Below are 25,718 nucleotides of genomic sequence, written 5' to 3'. Positions count from 1 at the left end.
CTTTCCCTCTCTTTGCACTAAGTACTTGATAAAAATTTCATTCATGGGTTTGGCTTTAAATCCCAGCCCTGTTACTTAATACTTTCCTGACTCCAGGTGAATCACTGTTCCTTTGGGTCATTTCCTCACCTGGGAGAGATAAGTGGAGTGAGCTAAATGACCTGTGATGTCTTTTCTAACTTTCCCCCTATGATCCCTTTGATTGGCCTTCTGGTTCTTTAAATTGGTGACTTCCCAGCTTGGCAGCCAACTCCCCCCACCTCCCCCAGTGTTTTTTCTGAGCTATCTGAGTGCTCTCCTGGGTGTGTGGGGGTGTCAGGGTTTAAAACCCTTGGGGCAGCATTTGGCTCCCGCTTGGAACTCTGAATTTGCAAACTATAGTTGCCCCATCCATCTCCTGGCTAGTGGGACTTGGAGAGGAGCCACCCCTTGGCCCTGTTCACCCCTCCCTTGTTTTATGTCCACTCTAGTTTGGGCTGGGGGTTGCCCTGCCCATCAGTACCCTGTCTGTTTGAGTGTTCTTATCTGGGAAAGTTTAAGGCATGAAAGATGAAGAGCGTTAGGCAAGGGGAGTGGGGTGGTAATGGACATGCATGAATTAAGTAGGCCTAAGGTCCAATGATGTGGCAAGCCTCAGGTAGGAAAGCAGGTGTTCACACCTCGGGCCTACAAGCAGAGTCAGTGCTGGGACCTCTGGTCTTGGGAGAGGCCAGGCCCGGAGGAATGACTTTATCTAGTAGCTTGTGAAGACAACCCTACTCAATGGAAACTGGCTGTATTTCACAATTCCATGGCCAGCTTGCGGTAACCCAGATCCCTCCCACATGGCCTGATGCAGAGACAAGCCTACCTGTAGAAAGGTGACCACTGCGGACTGGCTGCCCTGAGCCTGGGAATCCCAGTCCCAGGATGGTGTGAATGGTGCGAGGGGTGTCCATGCTGGTAAGTCTTTGTTCGGTATTTGCATCGGATGGTGGGTGTTTTTTTAGAGGGAGGCTTTAGAGGCATGGAAAGGTGGCTGGTCCAAGACCCAGGAGGCCCCGGGACTGGGTGCCAGGTCAGGCTCCGTGACCTGGGACAAACATTGTCTCTCTCTGTTCTTTTTCTTCTTTTGCTTTGTAAGGCTTAGAATGACCTATAAATGACTATTATATAAGGGGGAGGAGGGGCCTGTTTATTGATGACTATCATAGAATTGGAGCGGCACTCAAAGCCTAGGCAGGCTGCCCCCACCATCTATTAGCTACACGACTTTGGGCCAGTGCCTTTACTTCCAAACAATAAAAGCTCTAACTAAAGATCAGAGGCTTCTTTAACTTACTGATCTGGGAAATAAATAAGGGAAAGGTTAAAGGGGAGTTTGTATCCAATTTTAAATCTCACCCATCTCTAAAATGGAGACCATCCTTAGAGGTCAGGCTGAGAAAAATCCGAAATTAGAGTTGTTATTATTGATATCAATAAGACCGACAATAATAAGTTAACACGGATTCCCTCAAGTTTTTGGAAGTGTATTTGGAAGCATTAGAAATTTAACTTAAAATCCTCCACCCCCTCTTCCCTTTGCGTCCCTTCTCTGGCTGTCATGTTGGCCCGTATCCCCCATGTCAATGAGAAATCTCGCCCCTTCTACCGAGCAGCTGCTGCCAAGGTTCATTTTGCAATAGATAAAAATAGCTTCCATGGATCCATGTTTTCTGGTCAGCAGAGGACAAAACTATGGCCTGAAAGAGGTTTTTTTCTTTTGTTTTTGTTTGTTTGGTTTTTTGCAGGGCAATGAGGGTTAAGTGACTTGCCCAGGATCACACAGCTAGTAAATGTCAAGTGTTTGAGGCTGGATTTGAACTCAGGTCCTCCTGAATCCAGGGCTGGTGCTTTATCCACTGCAGCGCCACCTAGCTGCCCCCAAGAGGTTTTCTTAGGAGGCCTGTGCTTGCCTTTCATCCAGATGGTGTTGGACTACTTGGGGCATTGGCTCTCATCGATCCCCCAAGACTCTCCAGCCTCAGGGGCGAGGTAGAGAAAGTCACTGGCTTTGGGATCTGGTCCATCTCCCAGCCTGCTCCATTAAAGCAGAGATTCTCATGGGAATACATTGTTGTGTTTTTGGTTTTTTTGTGGGGGCCTTGCCGGGGTACCAAGTCTCTCGTTTTACAGAGAGATGACTCGGCCATAGTCACCCAGAAATTAGTGAAGAGCCAGGGAGGGGAGCCTGGGTTTCCCTTCCTTGCTATGCCACCCAGAGCACTCGGGGAAGAGGTTGTTGCTTCTCTCGATGCCCTCCCTCCTCGTCTCCTGAGTGGCAAAGGGGTTCTTTCTGATCCCTCGATGTTGGGGACACTCGGGCTCATTCCTTGCCAAGCACATGCCATCCTTGAGAAGGGGAGTACATTTGTAGAAAGGAGACAGAACAGGACAAATGTGTCGGGAGTTTTTTGAAGGCAGAAGGACCAGGACCTTGCTTCTCATGGACGTGTGGTTTGTAAAATACCTCCTTGGAGTAAGATGCCTCGCCATGGCCTGGGGACTTCAGAGATGGAGAGAACAGGGCTCATGGGGGAGGGAGAGGAGAGATTACTCAGGAATAACCAGGAGAGAGAAGGGATGCCAGGGACAGGCCAGGGGGATAGATGCTCTGGGGAGCTCGAGTCGGGCATTATTCTTCCCTTTGGAGTCAGCTCTGTTTTGTCTCCATCTTTTCTTCCAGCGAGGCCGGCATAGAACGAGTCTTGACCCCGCATCCTCCTGTAGGGCTTTTCATGACAATTGTCATTCTTCATGTGTTCATTCTTTTGATTTATGAGATGTCGGGTATGGAAAGCTGTTGACTGAGACATGAATGGGGTCTCCTTCAGCCCAGATCATCTCCCCTGCATGCCATCGTGCAGACCCATGATTTAATTGATTCAGAGACCTCACCCCATGGATTTGGAGAGGGATGTGTGCAGATATGCAGCTGACGGTCCTAAAGAACCAGTCAGTCAGCATTAATTAAGCACCTGCTGTATACGGGGTACTGCACTAAGTGCTAGGGATACAAAGGAAAGGCAAAAGACAGTCCCTGCCCGCTAGGAGGCGCCAAGAGATTAAGGGACAAGCATAGAATCACACAGCGAATGTGTGTTTGCTAAAGGTAGGGCTGGCTGACGGCAAAGCTGGTCCTTTCAGTTTGACTGCCCTTCATCCCTGTTTATTGATGCTTCCATAAATCCAAACATTTATGGGCAAGGTGACCGAGCCCTAGCTCCTAATAAAGACCTCTGCGGTCTCTCTGTGACTCAGTTTCTTTAAGTAAATGAGAGGGTTAGACTAGGGCCAACCTCTCTGGTCCTTTCCATTGGCTGGGGTGGGGAGGGGGATGGCTAGGGCAGGGACTTCATATTCCAGAACCCCTTCTCACCCTCCACTTCCCTGAGGCTTAATTATCTCATCTGTGAAATGGGGATAATAATCATTGTGACTTACTTCCCCAGTAGTTGTCAGGAGAGAGCTCGGCAAACTTTGAATCTGTGAAGAAGTGTAAATGATCATTATTATTATCATGACTTTTCATTTCTCTTAACCTCCTGTGGGTTTCTTCCCATATTCTTTTTTTTTTTTTTTTTTTTTTCCTTTTGGTGAGGCAGTTGGGGTTAAGTGACTTGCCCAGGGTCACACAGCTAGTAAGTGTTAAGTGTCTGAGGGTGGATTTGAACTCAGGTCCTCCTGACTCCAGGGCCCATGCTCTATCCACTGCGCCACCTAGCTGCCCCAGTCTTCCCATATTCTTTTGGGGTTTGTGTGCATTTTGCAAAGGCAAACTGATTTTAATAGTAGCCACAGGACAACTTAATGATAGGAAAGAATCTGTCCCAAATAATGGAGCCCTCTAAGCATGCTAGGTGCATTCTGATGAGGGTCCATTCCATATATATCTTACCCCCCTCCTTCTCCTGTCTCCCCCAAAGCTGCTGAGCTTGGAGCCAGGGGTTCCCTCCCCTTCCTGGCTCCATGACTTCCCACAGTCTCCATTCAGATGCTTTGCCCCTGGGTGCCCAACTTGGCACAGCCTCCCTGACCCAGCCAGCCCTCCTACTCCCTCCCCTCTGCCAGACGGGCACACAAACCTGCCCAGGGTTTTTAAAGGTTCTTCTAGATTCTCACCTTCCCTTCCCATCTCTTCCCTGTCAATCTCCCCAGGTGATTTCGAGTGTCAAAAATGATAGCTTGGCCGATCCCGATAAGCCCGAGGGGAGGCAGGGAACTGGGCTGAGGGCCCAGGGCCTGTGTCACCTGTGGCAGTGACCTTGCTTTTCTCGTGCCTGGTTATTGAATATCCACAAAAGAAAACAATGATAACAAGAAGCTGCCTGGCTTTACCTGGGAACGGCTCAGGTCAGGCCAACCTCGTTGCCTTTTGACTGGGTTACTGGGCCCTCCCTGGTGAGGTGATGAGTCCCTCTGTCACCTGCCCTGGTCAGAACACACTGAGAGTACCAGATGACTCAGTCCTGGTCACCGTGTTGTAGTTAGGAGGTTAATAAGCTTGAGAACATGTCCTATAGGGATCATGGGAAGAAACTGAGTTTGTCTAACCCGGGAGAAGAAAAGACTTAGTGGCAATATTTTGGAGTTGGAAAGTCGGTCATGTTGGTGGTGCCAGGAATAGATTTGTCCTGCTTGGCCCCAGAGGACAGAGCAAGGAGGACAGGGTGGAAGGTGTGACTCTTAGGGGCGATAGAGAGATCCTTTTTCAGAACTGGCCTCTGAGGTCCCTTGTCCCTCCAATCTGGAGGCCAAAATCTGGGTCTTCCCAGCCTTCCTCAGGAACAGTCAGGAGGGGTGTTGCCTTCATCATGCCCCAAAGGATCCAAGCTCACACTGGGAATTTAGGTCAAGAAGGAAGGCAGAGAAGCCTCCGTCTGGGGGTGGGGTGGGGTGGGGATGTTGGTGGACACATGGGTCTTGCATCACCAACCACTAACATAGACTGACCTTGCTCTGTTCTAACAACATGAGCCGTCAGCTGGCTTCAGTTAACACCTAGTGGGAGGGAGGGATGTGCCACAGGGAATTAAGGGTCGGAATTTGTCCTGGCCTGCCTAGGACTATTTGGGGAACATGGGGTGGGGGTGGGGGCAACTGCAGGGAGGCAGATTTTGGTTCAGTCTAAGGAAAAACTCCCTAACAAGTAGAACTATTTTTGTTTGTTTGTTTTTGTTTTTGTGGGGCAATGAGGGTTAAGTGACTTACCCATGGTCACACAGCTAGTAAGTGTCAAGTGTCTGAAGTCAAATTTGAACTCAGGTCCTCCTGAATCCAGGGCTGTTGCTTTATCTACTGTGCCACCTAGCTGCCCCAAGTAGAACTATTTTTTTTAATGGAATAGTGATGAGTTCCCCATTCTTTGAGGTATTTAATTGGATACTGGATGACCGGTTCTCCAGGATGTTACAGAGGAATTTTTTCCTTCATTTGTGGGTTTGTCCAGATGATCTCTGAGGTCCCGATTATGTGAATTTTATCATCCTCTGAGTTCTGGGTTTTTCACCAAGTAGGTTAAGAAAGAAGGATGGAAAAGCAGAAGACTCTTACTCTGAAAAAGGGTGACTTCCAGTCTTTGTCTTCAAGTATGCATTCTCACTATTAGGCCTCTGCTCTTCTGTTATTTTGCATGATAGTCCTACAGTGCCCCACTCTGTTTCCCAGATGGTGAAACCAAAGCATGTGTGGGAGCATCAAGTGCATTACTTCCAGAATGTCACAGTTAATGTCAGTGGTGGCTTAACTTTTTTTTTTTTTTTGAGGTAATCGGGCTTGAGTGACTTGCCCAGGGTCACACAGCTAATAAGTGTCTGTGTCTAGATTTGAACTCAGGTCCTCCTGACTCCCAGACTGGTGCTCTAACAGCTGCACCACCTAGCTGTCCCTGGATTAACTATTTTCTTCTTCTTTTTTTGAGGCAATTGGGGTTAAGTAACTTGCCCAGGGTCACACAGGCAGGGAGCTGCTGGTGGCACGGGTGATCTGTGTTCCCCAGAGGGAGGGCACTGCTAGGGAATTGGCCATTTCTGTTTTCCCCATAATCATGTGTAATAGCTCTTATTTAGGAAGCCCTTTAAGGTTTCCAAAGCACTTTAAATATGCTGTTTTACTTGGAATAACCCTGGAAGGTAGGGGCTATTATTTTTTATTTATTTTTTTTTTTAGTGAGGCAATTGGGGTTAAGTGACTTGCCCAGAGTCACACAGCTAGTAAGTGTCAAGTGTCTGAGGCCGGATTTGAACTCAGGTCCTCCTGAATGCAGGGCCGGTGCTTTATCCACTGAGCCACCTAGCTGCCCCTCTGGCTTAACTTTTGAGACATGGACAGAGGAGTAGCATGGTCAGGTGGATAGAATGCTGGAGTTTAAGTCAGTTGACCTAGGGTCAGATGCCACCTCTAACATCGCAGTAGCTGTTTGACCTTGACAAGGTCATTTCATGTCTTCATGCCTTCCTTATCCGTCAGATCAAGGGCTTGGATTGTAGAGCCAGTAATGAGCCTTCTATATCTAAGTCTGAGATTCTATGTGATAAAATTTTTGAGCTGGGAGGGAAATGATTTTATACATGAGGAGGAAATACACTGATCAGGGAAGGAAAGTCACATCATCCAGTATTATTATCCAAAGTTTTTTAAAAAAGCCTTACCTGGAGTCAGGAGTACCTGAGTTCAAATCCGGCCTCAGACACTTAACACTTACTAGCTGTGTGACCCTGGGCAAGTCACTTAACCCCAATTGCCTCACTTAAAAAAAAAAAAAGCCTTAGACTCCCACATGTTTACTGTGGCTTGTGAAGAAAGTTATTTTGGGTGGGGTAGCTAGGTAGCACAGTGGATAGAGTGCTGGGCCTGGAGTCGGGAAGACCTGGGTTCAAATCTAGCTTCAGACACTTACTAGCTGTGTGACCCTGGGCAAGTCACTTAACCCTTCTTGCCTCAACTTCGTCATCTGTAAAATGAGCTGGAGAAGGAAATGGCAAACCACTTTAATATCTCTGCCAAGAAAACCCCAAATGGGGTTGTGGAGAGTCAGACACAACTGAACAAAGAGAATTATAAATATTAACAGAATCTGAGTTGGTCATTTAGTCCAACCCATAGTATATAGAAAGAGCTCAGAATTGAAATCAAAGGACTTGGTTTTCAATTTTTGTTCTGTCACTTCTTGTGTGATTTGGGCAAATGACTTAATGGTTTAAGCCTCAGTTTCCCCATCTGTAAGTGAGGGGGCTAGAACATATGATCTCTTCATCCAGCACTCTCCACATCCCCAGTGTGTCGTCCTTTGACCCCAAATGCCAGGCCTCTATCCCATTTCTTTAGTGTTTCTGGGTGCCCACTTTGTGGTCATCTGCGCTATTACCCTTCTCACCCACACACCTTCTAGTGATGCCATTGCCAGCTTTCTCCTGGTCACTGTGAAAATGATACGTGGCTTGTCTACAGTCATGGGGCTAACTAACATAACAGCATAGGTGGGACCAGCACCCAGGCCCCAGGGCCTCCCAGATCTTGTATTGCTTTTCAGCTTGGAATTCCCATTGGGCAGAAGTCAGCTCTCACGAGGGCAGGTGGTGGTGGTTGTGGTTCTCGGCTCACTTTCCTTCATGGGACACGTTGTGTAGGGTTGCATGGGGAAATGGAAAGAGCTGTGGGTCTGGTCTCAGGAAGCTGGGTTGCAATCCTAGCTCTGTGACCACCCTTGGTCACCCTTAAAGGCCTCTATAAATGTGAACTGTTATCTATCCCTTTTCCACAGAGAAGGAAACTGAGGCTCCAAGCATCGACAGGATAAGCCAGGGTCCCATGTCTTTCTCAGGCCTAGGGCTCTTTCCCCTTCCTGCCACTTCTCCATTTCTGTAGGAAAACTTTATCTTCCGCCCTTACTAAAAAACTCTCTCCTTGCTCATTACAGAGTCCCTGAATGGTCCTGCTGGTCGTGCTGTTATCATACCTGATTTGTTTATGGTTAGTTTGGAGCATCATGGCGGATGCCAAGTCTGTTACCAAGAGTAAGTCTGAAACCAAACCCCAGTGCCAGGCGCCGTTTCCAACCTGTGTCAGCAAAGGGGAACCAGCCCACCAAAATGTAGACAATCAGTCACCCCAGGCAAGTCTGAAACTGGACACTCCGGCGTGTCTCGAAGGCTCCACTGATGGCCCCAAGCGACTGACCTCTCGCCCGCCGCCCCACACGAAGCCATGCCAGCCTCTACCATCAGACACGACCTCGGCCTGCACGGAGCCTCGGGCCGATGGGCCGGAAGGGCAGGGGGACACGGAGTCGCCCTCCTCCCCTCTGGGTCCGCAGGGAAAGCGGCTCTTTCCTCTTTCCAAGGAAGATGAGAAGCGAGCGCAGATCAAAAAGCAGCTGATGACCAATTTCATCTTGGGGTCTTTTGATGATAACTCTTCGGACGATGAGACCCCTGACTCGCTGTTCAGAGCATCTTCCCGGAAGAGCAGCCGATCGAGCTTTGGCTCTCTGTCCTTTGACTCGGCTTCTCTTCGGTCCATGACTGAGTCTGAATTGTCTGTCCCGACCATGAGGTAAAATATGCTTTCTCCAATGCACTTCCTCAGCTGACCCGTGAGCATAGTCCGATCAGTTGACAACCATTCGGCTTCCCCTTTCTCAGTCAATGAATGAGCTATTTATTGAGTACCTACTGTATACCACAGCACCGTGAGACCACCAGGGGACGGGGAGGGGTGTGTGAGGGAAGTAGAAGATTCGGTCCCTCCCCATATAGGATTTGTGTTCTACTTATGGCTCACCTGGTCACCCAAGAGATGCGTGGGCACATCATGAGGGAGTAGTTGAATAAATATGGCTGTTGAAAATGAGGTTTGTGGTGGGGCAGGATCACCGGGCAGGGCTTGGCACTCAGCCAGTAACCCTTAACGTTGTCCCCTCTTGCCCTTGATGTTGGGTGGGGGGTGCGGTTGGGCTTGGGCTGAGGAGCCAAGTTCTGGAGGTGGAGGCTACTCTCTCGGAATTGAGGGTCCAGTCAGTTACCTTGCCCTTGTGTTCCAGCTTGGGCCTTGATGGGAGATGTTCAGGCCAGCAAGTTTACCATAGGAGTCCAGCTTGAAAAGGAGGCCTTGGTCACTCTCCTGCCCGGGAAGAGGGCTGGCTTAAGCAAACCTCTGCCCGGTCCATAGGCAAAGAAGGGAGGACAGCAGCTGTCCCTTCTTTCTTTCTTCCTTTCTTCCTTTCTTCCTTTCTTCCTTTCTTCCTTTCTTCCTTTCTTCCTTCCTTCCTTCCTTCCTTCCTTCCTTCCTTCCTTCCTTCCTTCCTTCCTTCCTTCCTTCCTTCCTTCCTTCCTTCCTTCCTTCCTTCCTTCCTTCTTTCCTTCTTTCTTTGTTTTTGTGGGGCAATTGGGGTTAAGTGACTTGCCCAGGGTCACACAGCTAGTAAGTGTCAAGTGTCTGAGGCCAGATTTGAAGTCAGGTACTCCTGAATCCAGGGTTGGTGCTTTATCCACTGCGCCACCTAGCTGCACCGCTCCCCCCCCTTCTTTCTTAGAAAAGAAGGGGACTTTGGTTCCTTTTGGCTCAGGATTGGAGGAGTGGGTAAAAGAAATCAGATTGCTGTGTTCATTGTGAACCCCGAAGCTGGCTTCACCGGCTGGAGCATTGGACTGACTTGGGATCCTGGGGTTTTGACTTTTAAGAGCTGCGTCCCATCTCCGAGCCTCAGTTTCCTCCTCAGTAAAACACGGGGTACTGGGGCTCATGATCTCCGAGGTCCCTCCCAGCTCTGGGAAAGGGCTTTCTGAAGTCACTCTCCCTCTGGGAGGGACAGAAATCCTTCAGTTAGGATGGATGTTGGGGATGGGGTGTGCCTAAAGGAGGGTGTTCCACAGGCAAGTTCACAGAGCATAGGCTGAGAACACAGGCAGCCACAGGGCTCCATGCCCTGTGGACTCTCATCCTTGGATCTTTCGGAGTGTGCTCAGCATGGGCGCTTCTCACCTTTGTATAAGTTGGTCTCCTGTGGTTATAGCTTAAAGCAAATAGTGAGGCAGCCAGGTGGCCCTGTGGTGAGTGCCTTGGATTGGGAAGACCCGAGTTCAAATTCTGCCCCAGGCTCTTATTGTGTGACCTTGGTCAAGTCACTTCTCCTTTGTCCTCCTCAGTTTCCTCATCTGTAAAATGGAGATAATAAATACATCCACCTTTTGGGGTTGTTGTAGGAATCCAAAGAGGTAACTCATTAGGTAAAGCACTTAAAACACTAGATAAATGCTCACTATTATTGTTCTGTATTATTTTTAGATAATAAGAGTGTTTTACGTGGATGTAAAGGGCACTGTGTATGTGATCTTATCTCGTACGTGATTTTATTGATACAGAAACTGAGGCCTAGAAAGGCCAAGCCCCCCCCCTCCCCAGCCCCCAACCCCTCAGGACTCCCCCTCATGCCACACCATGCCTAGCTCATCCACAAGAGGAGAACATCGTGTCATCTGACTCTTTGTATTTTGTGTTGGCATTTGGGCCTCTTGTCCAACTTGACCAATGGTCAGTCTGACGGCATCCCTGGCCTGAGCCAGTCCCAGGCTGGACTGCTGGGCCCTTCCTTTTAGAATGTGCTGGATGGGGGCCAGCCCTGCCCCAGCAAACACACGTAGTTACTAGCAGCTCGGGATGCAGTGACTTGGCACTGCAGCCTGAAGGTCAGTCTGTTTACACCAGCAGTGAAGGTTATGGAGAGGGGCCAGTGGATGGTTGAGGAGAGCTGGGTTCAGACTGCCATGGAGAAGTTAGATTGGGAGTGGTAGGATCTGGGTTCAAATCCAGCCACTTGCCTCTGTGACTGGGGGCAGGCTGTGAACCTTGTCTGGGCCTCATTTTCCTTCTCTGTAAAGGGAGAGATTAGACTCATGGCCTCAGAGACCCCTCCCACAGAGGCAAAGATAGAGTCTGGTTTTCAAGGAACTGAGGAATCATGGGCCAAAGATTTAGAGGAGGCAAGGCCTTATGGTCCATCTCTCTCATTTTCCAGGAAAAGAGACTAAGGCCTGAAGTTCAACAGGTATGAAAGTGAAGAGGCAGGGGCAGCTAGGTGGTGTAGTGGATGGAGCACCAGCCCTGGAGTCAGGAGTTCCTGAGTTCAAATCTGGCCTCAGACACTTAACACTTACTAGCAGCTGTGTGACCCTGGGCAAGTCACTTAACCCCAATTGCCTCACCAAAAAAAAAAAAAAGACAGTGGAGAGGCAGAATTTGAACTCAGGTGCCATGACTTGAGGTTCAGTATTTTTCACTGTCCTGTGCTGACTCCATGGATTGCTGAAGGCAGCAGATTTGGGTTCGAATCTCAACTTTGCCACCTTTTAACTGTGATTCTGCCTCCTTGGGTCTCAGTTTCTCTTTAGTATGAGAGAGTTGAACTAAATGCTCTCCAAAGTCTCTAGTACCTAAGAGTCTTTGTACTCTTGGAATTGTAAGAGGCTTTTGAATGGAAATCAGGCCATAGATTCAGAGCTGCCGGGACCGAGGAGTCATGTTGTCCAGCCACTTAATAGGTAAACAAACTGAGGCCTTGAGACATAAGCAACTTACCCAACGTCCTCCAGAAATTTCAGTGGCCTCAGGAGGATTCAAACCCAGAACCTTGGGTTCCAGATCTCGCCCTTAGTCTCCCGTCCTGAACCGCTTCCGTAAGAACTCATCTTGTCGAACTCTCCCATTTAACAGAGGTAGAAGCCAAGGTTCAAGAAATGAAGTGCCCATGTAGCTAGTAAGTGATGGGAATTCCAACCCAGGTGAATGGCTCCTGGCCCATTGCCCCTCACCCCCAGAGTTGGGGGGCCCTTCCAGTTATGGGAACAGCCAGGCTGGAGGTGGGGTGGGGGGGGTTCTGCTGACAGATGCAGAGCAGTCAAGGTGGAGTAGCCCCGGTTCTGGCTATCACATCAGTCAATCCTGGTAGACTGGCGTTGGGGGGGGGTGTCTTTTCATGCTGTCATGAGACCCTGGGTGCCCAGACGGAGGAGCCTCTTGGTCTGGAGCTGCCTGGCTGCAGGAGAATCCTCCCGAGGAGATGAGGTTCATCTCTGTCAAATCCCTACTTTTCTTTTGAATCTGCCATTGAGAAAACTCATTCTGCCTTTCCTGTGCCTGTAGCAAACTTGCTTAGAGATTTAAAATCAGACTGCCAGGGTTGGACATTAGACCCCCAGACACAGTCTGGTCCAGTCAAGTGCCCTCTGTTTACAGAGTACAAAACCTATGCCCCGAGCTGGCGGGCACTCAGTCAAAGCTCCATCACTAAACAGCCACCAAGTCTCAGGAATGTTAGCTTTGCATGGGGGCACAGATCTTCCCAGAGCATCGCAGCCAGCCTTGATCCCTCTGTGTCCTGAATGCCCTCGCCCCCCGCCGCAGGACTCCTGGCCCTGTGCCTTCAAGGGGCAGCTATCTGCTGCCGGGGGAGGACGCATTGATGAGGAATAAGTGCCAAGCACGGCCTTCTTTGTCTGTTTTCCCTCCTGTTCAGTTTTTAAATTCTTCACTTTTTGTTTGGTGTATTGAGTTAAGAAGTGATGGATGGGGACAGATCGCCTGGCAGGCTAAGTGGGGCCCCCAGGGACACTCAGGACGGGCCCCAGGACCTGGTGCTGGAGCCAGAGAGAGCCCTTTTTACACTATCATTGACTAATGGTCCAGAAAGAATAGAGGCCCCAGACTGGGCGCGCTGTTCAGCCCGGACCACCTTCCTTCCAGGATTCTCCCTTCCTCTTTGGCTAAGTCACCCAGGGAGAATTCCAAGTGAGGCCCCAACCTGAGCTAACTGGGGAGCTGCAGCTTGGGAGGCCGGTGGCCTGACCCAGCTCTGCTGAGCCCCATGTACCCCTGGGACTCTGTGACCCTGTCTCCCGCTGGGGCTTGGAGCCAGGGGCTTGGATGAGGTCATCGGATCCCGAAGGGAAGTTTTGAGTGGGGAGACTCCCACGAGATAGTAACCATTCCCAAAGAATCCTGGAGACGAAAAGGCATCGTGAACTTCTGAAAGGAATTTCTATTTTATTCATCATCTACATACATTTGAAAAAAATTATCCGGATATTTGTAAAACATTGCTTATTCAGGCTATAGGAAGTGGGTTTGGTTATGTAATAACCGTATATTTATATTGCTCTTTAAATTTGTAAAGTGCTTCACATAGATTATTTCATTTGATAATTTGTCTGTGGTGTTGTCCGATTCTCCGTGACACCGTTTGGGGTTTTCTTGGCAAAGATACCAGAGTGGTTGGCCATTTCCTTCTCCATCCCATTTTACAGAGGAGGAAACTGAGTGCCCCGAGGTCCCTGTTCTCCCCCGTGGCAGGCCTTGGACTGACCTAGAACCTTCTGATTCCCAGGCCAGGCTCCCTGCTCTCTCAATTCTCAGTTAATCTTCTTGTTTCTTTGTTTTCTGTGCATGCTGGCATTGACCTACGTTTTCCCCCTGCGGTATCAAATTGAATTTAAGATAAGAGCGCTTGGAATGGTCAGGAATGTGAGACCAAAATTGTGGCAAACCATTAATTGTTCACAAGAACTCCAAATGCTTGGCACCCCACACAGACTTTGTTTTGGGCATGGTCTTGAATTATTTAAAAGGGGCCCTGGCCTAATGGAAGGAATAATGGGCCTGGGAGTCAGGAGCCCTGATTTTGAGATCTCAAAACTTTTATCCCCACTTCCTAGCAGACCTAGAAGGAGCAGGGCTCCTTCCTGTTCTTAGCCTCAGTTTTCTGATCTATAAAATGGGCAGGATAACAACTTTTCTTGGAAGGGTCGAGTGCATTGCTATGATTTCTCATTTTTAATCTCCTTCCCAGCCCAGTGTGTGAAAGGCAGCTTATTTTTGACTTCAGAGAGAAGAGGTAGGGCCCCAAGGAGAGTGATTTGTTAGTAGCCCTCCCTTCTCCCATCTGTTGGGTCAGAGGGAAAAAGATGCTGGGGAAAAGAGATGGTGGGATAAAGAGGAAGAATGGTCCCTTGTAGTGTCCGAGTAAAAGCAGAAATGACTGCTGCCTCTTTATGCTGATGTGACGGAATTGTGGCCACATAGAATAATAATAATGAAAATAATGATGGTTGGGGCAGCTAGGTGGCACAGTGGATAGAGCACCAGCCCTGGATTCAGGAGGACCTGAGTTCAAATTTGACTTCAGACACTTGACACTAGCTGTGTGACTCTAGGCAAGTCACTTAACCCTCATTGCCCCACAAAAAAAAAAAAAGGGGGGGGAAATAATGACAGCAACGAAAATGGCGTCCAGTGATAGTGTAGTTAAAGGCTTGCCAGCACCTTCTGTGCTGTGGGTTAGGTGGTGCCTGCCCATTTCACAGATGGGGAAACTGAGGTTCTGTGAGGTGAACTAATTGTCCAAGATTCCTGCAGCCTGTGACTGTCTGATTTGGAATTCAAACTCAGGTCTCCTGACTCCAAAGCCATAAAAATCTATCATTGAACTTTGTAAGCCAATCCACACTTCCCTTCTTCATCCAAGCACCAGCCGGCCAATAGGAAGGCCAAGGCTAGTTACTTAATACCAGCTTTGCTTCTTCTCCCCTCTGGTGTCCCCAACCTTCTGCTGTTCTGTCTCCTTCAAGGGTTGATGAAATTGGAACAGAGGAAAATAGCTGGCTAACAATTGGTTTAAAAAAAAGTTTAAAAATTTAAAAATTGGAATACTGAATTATAGTGTCTTCCCGGTAGAGTTGCCTCTGATTCACTCTGTATAGCTCTCATTTGTACGCAGTTGTTGGCAGGCTGTTTCCCTGCGTTAGAACATAAGCTCCCCAGGCAAGGGGCAGCATTTGACTCTTTTTGTCCCCCTCTCCAGTGCTCAGCCCAGTGCCTGGCACATAGTAGGTGCTTAATAAGACTAACTCAGAAAGCTTTGGTTCTTTTTTTGGGGGGTAGTGAGGGTTAAGTGACTTGCCCAGGGTCACACAGCTAGTAAGTGTCAAGTGTCTGAGGTCGGATTTGAACTCAGGTCCTCCTGAATCCAGGGCCCATGCTTTATCCACTGTGCCACCTAGCTGCCCCAAAGTCTTTGGTTCTAATCTCTGACCCCAGTTCCCCATCTGACCCGGAGCAAGTGCTCTCACTTCTCTGGACCCCGACCTGTAATATGAGGGGGAAGGGTCAATGGCCTCTGAGGTCCCTTCCAGCTGAGTCTAGGATCCGGTAAACCCAGCCCACTTGCACATCAACCAGGACAACCCAGCTGATTCAAACAAACATTCACAGAGTTATTTACTGAACTTTTCATCCCTTTGAAAGAAATGTGCTTAGGGGTTTGTGGACAGCTGGGCAACAGTATTTGTGGAATGCTTATTATATATCAACTTCTTACACCCAGTATGGTCAAGTCTAGGAAAGAGTGGGCATGAAGAGGAGGGCGATGTGGGGCAGGGTTGCCTGCCAACATGCCCGAATCATTCAGCATTTAGATTTGTTTTCTCCTTACAGTTTTCAGAATGAAAATTTCATTCTTTCACCAAATTTTTATCAAGTAGATTTTTGTTCAGTCGTTTTTTAGTCATGTCCTACTCTCCTTGACCCTGTGTGGGGTTTTTTGGGCAAAGATATTGGAGTGATTTTCCTTTTCCTTCTCCAGCTCATTTGACAGATGGGGAAACTGAGGCAAATAGGGTGAAGAGATTTTTTTCAGGGTCACACAGCTAGGAAGTGTCTGAGGCCACATTGGAACTCAGGAAGATGAGTCTTCCTGTTGCCAGATCTATCACCACCTCGCTTCTCCTCTCAAGTGGATAGGAGAGACATAGATAAGGACTTGGCCCTGGGTTTGAGTGACCTCTGGAAATAAAACAGGTACTGATGTGTGTATATATATATATATATATATATATATATATATATATGTGTGTATATATATATATATATGTGTGTGTGTGTGTGTATATATATATATATATATCTTTCCATATATGTCTATAGGATATTTAATTCAAAAGCCGAGACTACAAGTACTTGAAGGGTAAATAAGGGTCAAGTTTGAGAAAAATTGCTTCCAATTGGGAAGGAAAAATCTGTGGAGATGTCACGGAGGCATTTGACCTTCTAATTGAACTTTGGCCTCAGGAGGAAGCAGTTGGCATAGTGGATAGAGGCCTGGGCTTGGAATCTGGAAGAACTGAATTCAAATTCTGCTCAACACTTACAAAGCTGCCTGACCCTTCCCAAGTCACTTAACCTCCTCTGTTGGTAAAATGAGGGCTACTAAGGTCCCCTCCAGTTGTAAGTGAGCCTTAGAGATGAGGGCTCTAGGCTTGGCCCTTCTAGGATTTTCTCATCTATAAAATGAGGGTCTCTTCCAGTTCTAGGTTTCTTCCTGAAATAGAACTGTTATATATTAATGGATAATGGTATTATTCACATCTGGGCTGCTAGGTGGCGCAATGGCTACAGCAGGGGCCTGGAGTCAGATCTGAGTTCAAATCTAGCCTCAGGCACTTCCTAGCTGGGTGACCCTGGGCAAGTCACTTTACCCTGTTTGCCTCAGTTTCCTCATCTGTAAAATGAACTGGAGAAGGAAATGACAAACCCCTCCCCAGTATCTTTACCAGGAAAACCCCAAATGGGGTCACAGGGAGTCTGACACAATGGAAAAGACTCCACAGCATTGTTTACATCACCTCCTTGAGCCTTTGCCTCAGTTTCCTTCTCTGTAAAATAGGGGTAATAATACTTGTACCACTGCCCTTTGCAGTAGTGGTTGCCTATCTGGCCAGCATTTATCAGATGCTTATTGCATGCTGGGTGCTGGGGGAGATAAGGCCCAGGGTTTTTGCAGTGGGGGGGGGGGGGGTTCACCGGCCAGGGAACCTCTTGTAGTCTTCCCTTTCTTGGGGAGGGTGTCCAATGCCCCTCTGGATTTCATGCAGATGCGTCTGTTGTGGGCAAACAGCCCCCTCCCCGGGCTCCTTGGGCTCCTCTCTCCGTGGGGGGGGCGGGACAGCAGAGGCCTGTTGTCAGTTTCAGGCCGGTCAGTTACCATCTTGGTGGCTGCTTTCGTCTGCCCCGGGTCACGCTGGGAGAATTACTGACGGGCACCACTTGGGGCTGCTGATGAGCCCCTGGCTGCACCGCCTCCGGAATGGGAAGGAGCCGGGCTGGGGGGGGCGGGGGGAGAAGGGGAGGGGAGCAGACAGAAATGGAGGCCGGTGGAGCTCTGCCCTGGAAACTCGCAGGCAGGTCCTATTTCAGAATGGAAGGGGAGGCTGGCTCAAGCTTCAGTAGGTTTCGGTGCCTGGAGAGATGAGAGGAGGAGGAGGAGGAAGCAGAGAGCTTTGCCCTCGCAGCAGGCCACTCATGGATTTGTGAAGGGAAGTGTCCCTCGCCTGGATGTCGTCTGGAAGCCGCTGGCCCTGGGCGCTGGTTCCCGTCTCTCCTGGCTGGGGCCAGTGCCTGCAGGCCAGGTTTCAGTTGAGATCATGCCAGGGCATCTGCCTGGGTGCTGACGGCTCCCCCGGTGACAGCCCGAGCAGGGGAGGCATGAGCCCCGCAAAGTGCAAGGGATGTTTCCCGGGCTGCCAAGGCAAGTAAGTGAGACCCTTCATTTGTCCCCTTTGAGTTCCCGTCTGTGGTTTTCAGCTAGGGCAAAATCTGGGCTGCTGCTGTGCCCGTCCGGACCCTGTGCCCGGGCTGGCTGCCTGCATGTGAGGTGCTCCTGGCCCGGGGAGCAGGAGCAGGGCGGGATCTGCAAACGACCCTGCCCCGATGGGAAGTGGGGGGGCTGACCTTTGCTCCTGTACATCCCTGGAACTTGGACCCGCAGAGAGATGCGACTCCACAGGGGAAGTTGTGGCAAGTTATCCGTAGATGGTGCAGACCAGCCAAGCACTGAGGGTTTGTGCACCTGAGGACACAACCCAGCTGGACAGAAACCAGGCAGCAGGAGGCATTACCCTGTGGGGAGGAAAACACCGGGTAAATGGGGATTGCGCCAGTGACTTTATCTGCTTATGGCTAGAGGTGCCCAAGCCTTCTTTACCTAGAGGTCAGGCGGATAGGGACGAGGCTCCCCACTCAGCTGCTGCTCAGGGGGCTTCAGGATTGGTCCTTTGGGGTCACCTCCGGGCCACACTGAGGTATCACGGGAGGCTTTGAGTGGGCACGTACCCATTTGTAAAGACTGCAGGAGAGGCTCCCGCTGGGCAGATTGGGAGGTCACTTCTGGGGGAGCGGGTGGATAGTTGAGGGGAGCCCAGTTGTCACACGAGTTTTCAGACTGGTCGGATTCAGTTCAATCTCTCTCTCTCTTTTTTTTTTGCCCTTGGCTTATGAAATTAAAACTACTTTAATTTCATAAAGCACCAACTTCCTCCCTGATGTGTTCACAGTTGGTTGGTTGTATTTCCCTTAGAGTCTGAGAGCTGGGAGGGGGCTTTGACATCGTCATGCAGAGCAGCGTCTCCTGGACAGTTCCCCCCTCCCCAGACTGGTATTCAGGAGGACTTTAGTTAGCAGGGGCTCCCTAGAAAAAGCCCTGTGTGAGCAGCATCTGCCCCTCAAAAATAATACTTAGGAAGTTGTGTATAAAAAACGGGGGGGCAGCATTTCAATAGGAAAGTGGGTTTAATTGCTTTCTTTATCCCTAAATTTCCCCAGCCATGGTTTTCTCCCGGTGGCGAGAGTTTGTTCCTGTGTGGGGGAGGGGGTTGGTCAGTAGGTTGCAAGCCCCTAAGTCCTGTTCTTGCGGCTCTTTACCAACACGTAGGGGTTTTGAAAGCGCTGCTTCTTTGGGGGTGAAGGAGCTGCTTGGTACCCACTGCATCAAGGAAGTTAAATTCTTAGGGTCCGAGTGACTTTTTTTCAGGTGAGAGGCTCATCGCCTCCACCTGTTTGCTGTACCCAGGCAGGAGGCACTGCCAAAGGGCGCAGGGCCAGGGGGGCACTGAGGGACCCTGCCATGAGAACCCATCATATGGGGCAGATGATGACAGTGACTGCACCGGGCATGTTGTGGGACCTGTAATTATGGGAAGCCTTGGAGTGAGTGCTCTGGGGGATGGGGGAAAAGTATCTGAGAGAAGCCGTGCCTGCCTGCCTGCCTGCCTGCCCTCCAAGTGGGCAGTGAAGCCCAGCTGGGAAAGGGGAAATGAACATATTTAAGAGAATTCCCTATCAAGCCATGTGTGAGAGAGTTGTAAGACGGTCAGAGGTAGGAGAGCTGAGTGCTAATAATATAGGCAATAAATAATATATTCTATAAAAATATAATAAATTAATGTATTTAAGAGAATTCCTTACCAAGCTGTGTGTTATAGCATTTATGCCTGTTAGAAGTAGGAGAGCTCAGTATTGATAATAGGTAATAAATAATATATTATATAACAATATAAGAAATTGATAGCTCACATAACAATATAATACATTATTATATTTCATAACAATTGATATATTTTATGACAATATAACAAATTAATATATTTAAGAGAATTCCTTATCAGTCCATGTGTTACAGACTATAAGATTGTCAGAGGTAGGAGAACCCAATATTAATAATATATAATAAAATATATAATAAATTAATATATTTAAAAGAATTCCTTATTGGGCCATGTGTTAACAGACCGTAAAACTGTCAGAGGTAGGAAAGCTCAGTATTAATACTATGTAATAAATAATAGATTAATATATTTAAGATAATTCCTTCTTAAGCCATGTGTTACAGACAGTGAGACTGTCAGGGGTCAATGAACTCAGTATCAATGATAATAAATTTAAGATCATATTATATAATAATATAATAAATTAATATATTTAAGAGAATTCCTTATCAAGCCTTATGTTATGGATTGTGAGTTGGCCAGTTGGCCAGAGAGCTTAGCACCAGCTGGTATAGTCTGGGAGGGCTTCCTGAAGAAGACAGGACTTGATCCATTAGGCCATGAGAGGGGAGGCAGGCAGATATTCTTTCAAGGCACTTGATTGGGTGCATTTGGTGTTCCCAAAATAACCTCCAAAAGTTGGAGTGCGTTATTATTCCATTTTACAGATAAAAAACAGGCAGAGAACTTATCCCAAGACACTTGGTGTAGGTCCTGGCACAACCAGGACCCCAGTTCCTTGTCTGTTCCCCCCTCAGACCACTCACTGCCTGCGTTCCATGCTGTGGTTGGTTGTGGCTAAGGTAACCTTGTCAGCAGAGAGAGAGGCGGCCTGCCCCAGGGGCAGGGGCCTGGTCTAGGAGGCAGGAGACTTGGGTTCCAGTTCCAGTTTTGCACCCTTTTAGATATATGACCCCGGGCCTTGGTTTCCTCACCTACGAAATGAGAGGGCTGGCAATTTAAGAAATGAAGCTTTTGTCACTTCTGCCCTGATGATCTGTGGCTCCCATTTTCCCTATGGCTATAGCAGTTCATGACTCTGTAGCTAAGGTCTGGGGATTTTTTTTTTTGTAGCTACTGTTTTAATTTTTTAATTAAATTTTTTTCCAATTACATATAAAGATTATTTTTTTTGAGTTCCGAATTTTTCTCCCATCCTCCCTTCCCTCCTCTCCCTCCTGAAGCCAGCAAACAATCTGATATAGGCTATACATTACAATCATGTTAAACATATTTCCATATTAGTCATGTTGTAAGAGAAGAGTCAGAACAAAAGGAAAAAATGCAAGAAAGAACAAACAACAACAACAAAGCAACAACAAAAGTGAAAATAGCATGCTTCAATCTGCATTCAGTCTCCATAGTTCTTTTTCTGAATGTGGAGAGAGCATTTTCTACCATGAGCCCTTTGGCGTTGTCTTGGATCATTGCAATGCTGAGAAGAGTTGATTATCACACAGTGTTATTGATACTGTGTACAATGTTCTCCTGGTTCTGCTCATTTCACTCAGCATCAATTCATGTCAGTCTTAACAGGTTTTTCTGAAATCCACCTGCTTATCATTTCTTATAGCACGTTCCTTTACATTCATAAACCACAGCTTGTTCATCCATTCCCCAGTTTATGGGCATCCCTTCGATTTCCAATTCTTTGCCACCACAAAAAGAGCAGATATCAATATTTTTGTACATGTGGGTCCTTTCCCCTTTTTTATGGTCTCTTTAGGATACAGACTTAGTAGTGGTATTACTGGGTCAAAGGGTATGCACAGTTTTATAGCCTTTTGGACTTGGTTCCAAATTGCTCTCCGGAATGGTTGGATCAGTTCACAGCTCCACCAACAGTGCATTAGTGTTTCAATTTTCCCACATTTTCTCCAACATTTATCATTTTCCTTTTTTGTCATATTAGCCAATCGGGTGGTACCTCAGAGTAGTTTGTTTGGTTTTTTTGCATTTCTCTAATCAGCAGTGATTGAGAACATTTTTTCATATGGCTGTAGATAGCTTTAATTTCATCATCTGAAAACTGCCTGTTCATATCCTTTGATCATTTCTCAGTTGGGGAATAACTTGTATTCTTATGGTCTGGGAATTTTTGAAGGCAGCCAAGAAGCCTGGAGATGGAGCGCTAAACTAGGCATCAGGGAGACTGGAGTGGGAATCTTCTTCCAGTTACTTACTTACTTTCTTCTTCTTTTTTTGGGGGGGGGGTGGGGTGGGGTGGGGCAATGAGGGTTAAATGACTTGCCCAGGGTCACACAGTTAGTAAGTATCAAGTGTCTGAGACTGGATTTGAACTCAGGTCCTCCTGAATCTAGGGCCGGTGCTTTATCTACTGCACCACCTAGCTGCCCCCCCTCCCAGATACTTACTACGGGAGTATCTTGGTGATATGATTCTGGGTAAGCCTCTTAAGCCTCGGTTTCTTCATCTGTAAAAATGAGGTTTTTGCACTTGATGACTTCTAATGTTCCTCCTAGCTCCAAGTCTTGGAATTCAAAGTTTTCTCTGCTCCCCCCCCACCCCCAATCACTTTTCAGTGATCCACTCCTGCCCAGGAAACTCTTCTGTTTAAAAAACAAAGAATCTCTCTCTCTCTCTCTCTCTCTCTCTCTCTCTCTCTCTCTCTCTCTCTCTCTCTCTCTCTCTCTATATATATATATATATATATATATATACACACACACACATATACACATAAATATATACCTATAAACACACATATGCATATATAAACACATACATGTATACACACACATATATATAAATATATAGAGACACACATACATACATATATACATAGAGAAAGGAGCAGAGAGACAGAGACAGAGAGGGAGAGACAGAAAGTCAAATCCCCCCCATGTCTGCTGAGAGGAGAGAAGCCCACTTCAGCCTTAGCCCTGGGACATGGGAACACACTTCTGATCCCTGAGGGCAGTTCCCAATGCCCATCCATGCCCAGCCTGCATAGCCTCCCCTCTCGCTGCCACAGAAGGTTAGAACCAGTTCTCTTAGCCATCTTTCCAGATTTCATTCATGGCCTTCTTGGGGATGCTGGCATATTAGCGGTGGACGGGGCACCAGACACTGTCTGGACAAGGCCCATCAGTTTCAGAGGAAATCACGCCCAGGGTCATGCATGCATCGGGTGGGTGAGGGTCTGACCCGAGAACTCCCCTCCTTTTCCAATTACGCAGCCTCACGCCCTGGTTTCCCCACAGCATAGGAAATCCTCCCTTGGGGTCACCAAGCATGACCCGAGGCTTCCTTTTCAGAAGTGATGAGAGGCCCGTGGGAATCCTCCTCATTTCTCACCAGACGCTAGCACAGGTCAGGCCAACCTCTGAGCTTTGGTCTCTCCAAGCAGTTGAGGACGTCAGCTTAGAGGGTCTTTAAGGCCTACAGTTTTCTGTTCCTAAGACCCTTCAGGCTCTGGCCCCTGGAGTTCTGGGTTCTTAGGTTCTGATAGTTTCACTATTGCCACACTTGGCTCCTCTACACCTTAAGTTAAAAACAGATAAAAATAACAGCCCGTGTTGGGGCTTGGAATGCCCCTCTTCACGTCATGGGGAGCTTGGGCAATGTGTTTTGATGGGCCCGTGACTCAGCTGTTGGAGGGAGGCAGTCAGGTGCGAGGCTTGATGTCTGAAGGACAGGATCATTGGAAATCTTGGCCAGGGCCATGGGAGCCCTGGGTGCTGAGCTAGACTGGGGGAAGTTTTCGTCTGACGTCGGACTGTTTATCTTCCTGACATTCTCTTCTGATGCCACATCATGGCTGTGCCAATAGAGAGCAAGCTTTGATTTTTCCAATCATTTTGTAAATCAGTCAATCAATAAATGTCTGTGCCAGGCACGGTGCTAGAAACGTACATGAAGCAGGCCCTGCCCTCAGGAAGCCTCAGTTCTTTTGGAAGAGCTTCAGGTGTGGGCCTGTGGACAGACTCTGTGTCTGCCCAGTCACCGTCGGGATGACAATACTTTTTGGCCCCAGGTGTTCTGCTAGGAGGTGGAGGGTAATTGTGGCCTGCAGCAGGTAGATGCCCAGGAATATACAAACCCTTGCCCTATTGAAGGTGCCCCCGTAGATAGTAACCAAGGCCCTTGTTTCTATAGCACTGTCCAGGTTGACAAAGCAGCGTCCTGGGATGGGGGTTGTGTGTTGTTGTTCCCATTTCTCAGAGGAAACTTGAGGTCCAAAGAAGGTTAAAACTATAGTCCCTTTCAGAAGGCAGTAGAACTGACTTGAACCTAACTGCAGACCCTGAGTCCAGTGTCCCTACAGCAGCCTTCCTCAGTGTGATGTAATGCACACAACTGATCCTGAAGGGGTCCCAGAAGACAGCGCTCTGATGCTCGAGGAAGATGGGAAGGCCATGGCAGATAGGGCCCAACATGTCTTCAGCCATCACCTGTGTGAAGAGAGAAGTCCCCAGGCCAAATGAAAACAGCCACCCTATTTATTATAAACTAACAAACTTGTCTGGATGTTCTGCCCATTCTTTTATTTCCCTGATCCTGGTTTCCTTCCTTCCTTCCTTCCTTCCTTCCTTCCTTCCTTCCTTCCTTCCTTCCTTCCTTCCTTCCTTCCTTCCTTCCTTCCTTCCTTCTCTCTTTCTTTTCTTTCTTTCTTTCTTTCTTTCTTTCTTTCTTTCTTTCTTTCTTTCTTTCTTTCTTTCTTTCTTTCTTCCTCCCTCCTTTCCTTTCCTTTCCTTTCCTTTCCTTTCCTTTCCTTTCCTTTCCTTTCCTTTCCTTTCCTTTCCTTTCCTTTCCTTTCCTTTCCTTTCCTTTCCTTTCCTTTCCTTTCCTTTCCTTTCCTTTCCTTTCCTTTCCTTTCCTTTCCTTTCCTTTCCTTTCCTTTCCTTTCCTTTCCTTTCCTTTCCTTTCCTTTCCTTTCCTTTCCTTTCCTTTCCTTTCCTTTCCTTTCCTTTCCTTCCTTTCCTTCCTTCCTTCCTTCCTTCCTTCCTTCCTTCCTTCCTTCCTTCCTTCCTTCCTTCCTTCCTTCCTTCCTTCCTTCCTTCCTTCCTTCCTTCCTTCCTTCCTTCCTTCCTTTCTTCCTCTCTTCCCTTTTCTTTTCTTTCTTTGTTAAGTGACTTGCCATGATCACAAGAGAGAGCAGGATATAGTTAGAAAAAAATGTTGAATTTGGAGTCTGAGGACCCAGGTTCTAATTCTGTGACTAATTAGCTGTGGGACTTGGAGTAAGTTGCTTCCTCCCTCTGGGTTGGCCTCAGTTGTACTAGATGTTCTTTGGGTTCACTTCTGTATGCTATGATCAGAAGATTGCTCCCTTCCCCGTTATACTTGCTGTGATTCTCAGTCCATTATTGTTGGTTTTCAGTAGAGACACGATTTACAACTCATTGCAGAACAATACAGGGTATGCATGTTTAGGGGAAATAATTATATTATCAAGCACTTTAACAACATAGGAAGCTCCAGAAACTCGCTTTTTTTGCTCCACCCAAGAAGATCTTGATAATAACTAGCATTTATTTGGAGTCAAGACTGGTCTCATGGGATGAAAATCCTAATCTTGGAAGAGATCCCAGAAGACGTCGAGGCCCCAGTGGAGGCTGTGGAAGGATGGTGGGCGCCTCAGAAGGAAAAGGAGCTGGCTTGGAAGCTGAAGCGCAGCTCTGCCGTGCACTGTCACTTTGACCCTGGCCCGGCCAGTCTCCTCCTCTCGCCCATGAGGCGCCCGTGCTGGATGACTCTGATGCTAGTGCAGCGCCATTTTTGGACAGGGCAGGAAACTGAGTCACCCACAGTGCGCTAATGGTACAGCCTGGAACGCCTCGGAGCTTCAAACCTGTGCTCCTGACTCCCAGCTAGTGCTCTTCCCACCATCATGTGGCTGGAAAATGGTGGTTTTCTATTCCTGCTGTTTTAAGGGGAAATTACTAGACTTTTACCTCACGGGGCTCTGGGATATTACCTGGGTCAATAGGAATCCATTCTTTGTTTTAACCAGACCCTTTAACTGGAAACCCTTCCCTCCCCTGGCCCCCAGCCTCCAAAGGTGCCAAGTGACACAGTCCTCTTCTCTATGAACTCGGCCCCCCATCAGAAAGGAGTTGTATAACCTTTAGCCTGAGTAAATGAATCCCAAATCCCAACATTGTGTCAGTACCTTTGGGGGAGACAACGAAAGAGAGATGGAGAAAGAGAGATTGGAGGGGGAGAGAGAGAGAGAAGAGCACTTATCGCCTTTACTTTTTTTTGTTTTGTTTTGTTTTATTTTGTTTTATTTTTGCTGAGGCAATTGGGGTTAAGTGACTTGCCCAGGGTCACACAGCCAGTAAGTGTTAAGTGTCTGAGGTCAGA

The 25,718-nt window shown here is 48.0% G+C and overlaps 1 protein-coding gene across 4 annotated transcripts in view; it reads left to right on the top strand.

Annotated features, from left to right (window-relative positions):
• Positions 1–25,718, top strand: part of ACACB (acetyl-CoA carboxylase beta) — a 108,848-nt gene that overhangs the window by 11,082 nt on the left and 72,048 nt on the right. For 2 of the 4 annotated variants that reach the window (XM_043971229.1, XM_043971220.1), the window contains exon 2: positions 7,940–8,574. In XM_043971229.1, the coding sequence (XP_043827164.1) occupies positions 7,949–8,574 (626 nt within the window). In that variant the 5' untranslated portion in view covers positions 7,940–7,948. Of the gene's footprint in view, positions 1–7,939; positions 8,575–17,204; positions 17,598–25,718 lie in introns of those variants that run through there. The other 2 variants (XM_043971244.1, XM_043971236.1) reach the window with 2 other exon arrangements.

This window comes from Dromiciops gliroides, chromosome 1 (genome assembly GCF_019393635.1).
Source record: "Dromiciops gliroides isolate mDroGli1 chromosome 1, mDroGli1.pri, whole genome shotgun sequence".
Taxonomy (NCBI): domain Eukaryota; kingdom Metazoa; phylum Chordata; class Mammalia; order Microbiotheria; family Microbiotheriidae; genus Dromiciops; species Dromiciops gliroides.
This window is presented reverse-complemented; position numbering and strand designations above follow the sequence as displayed.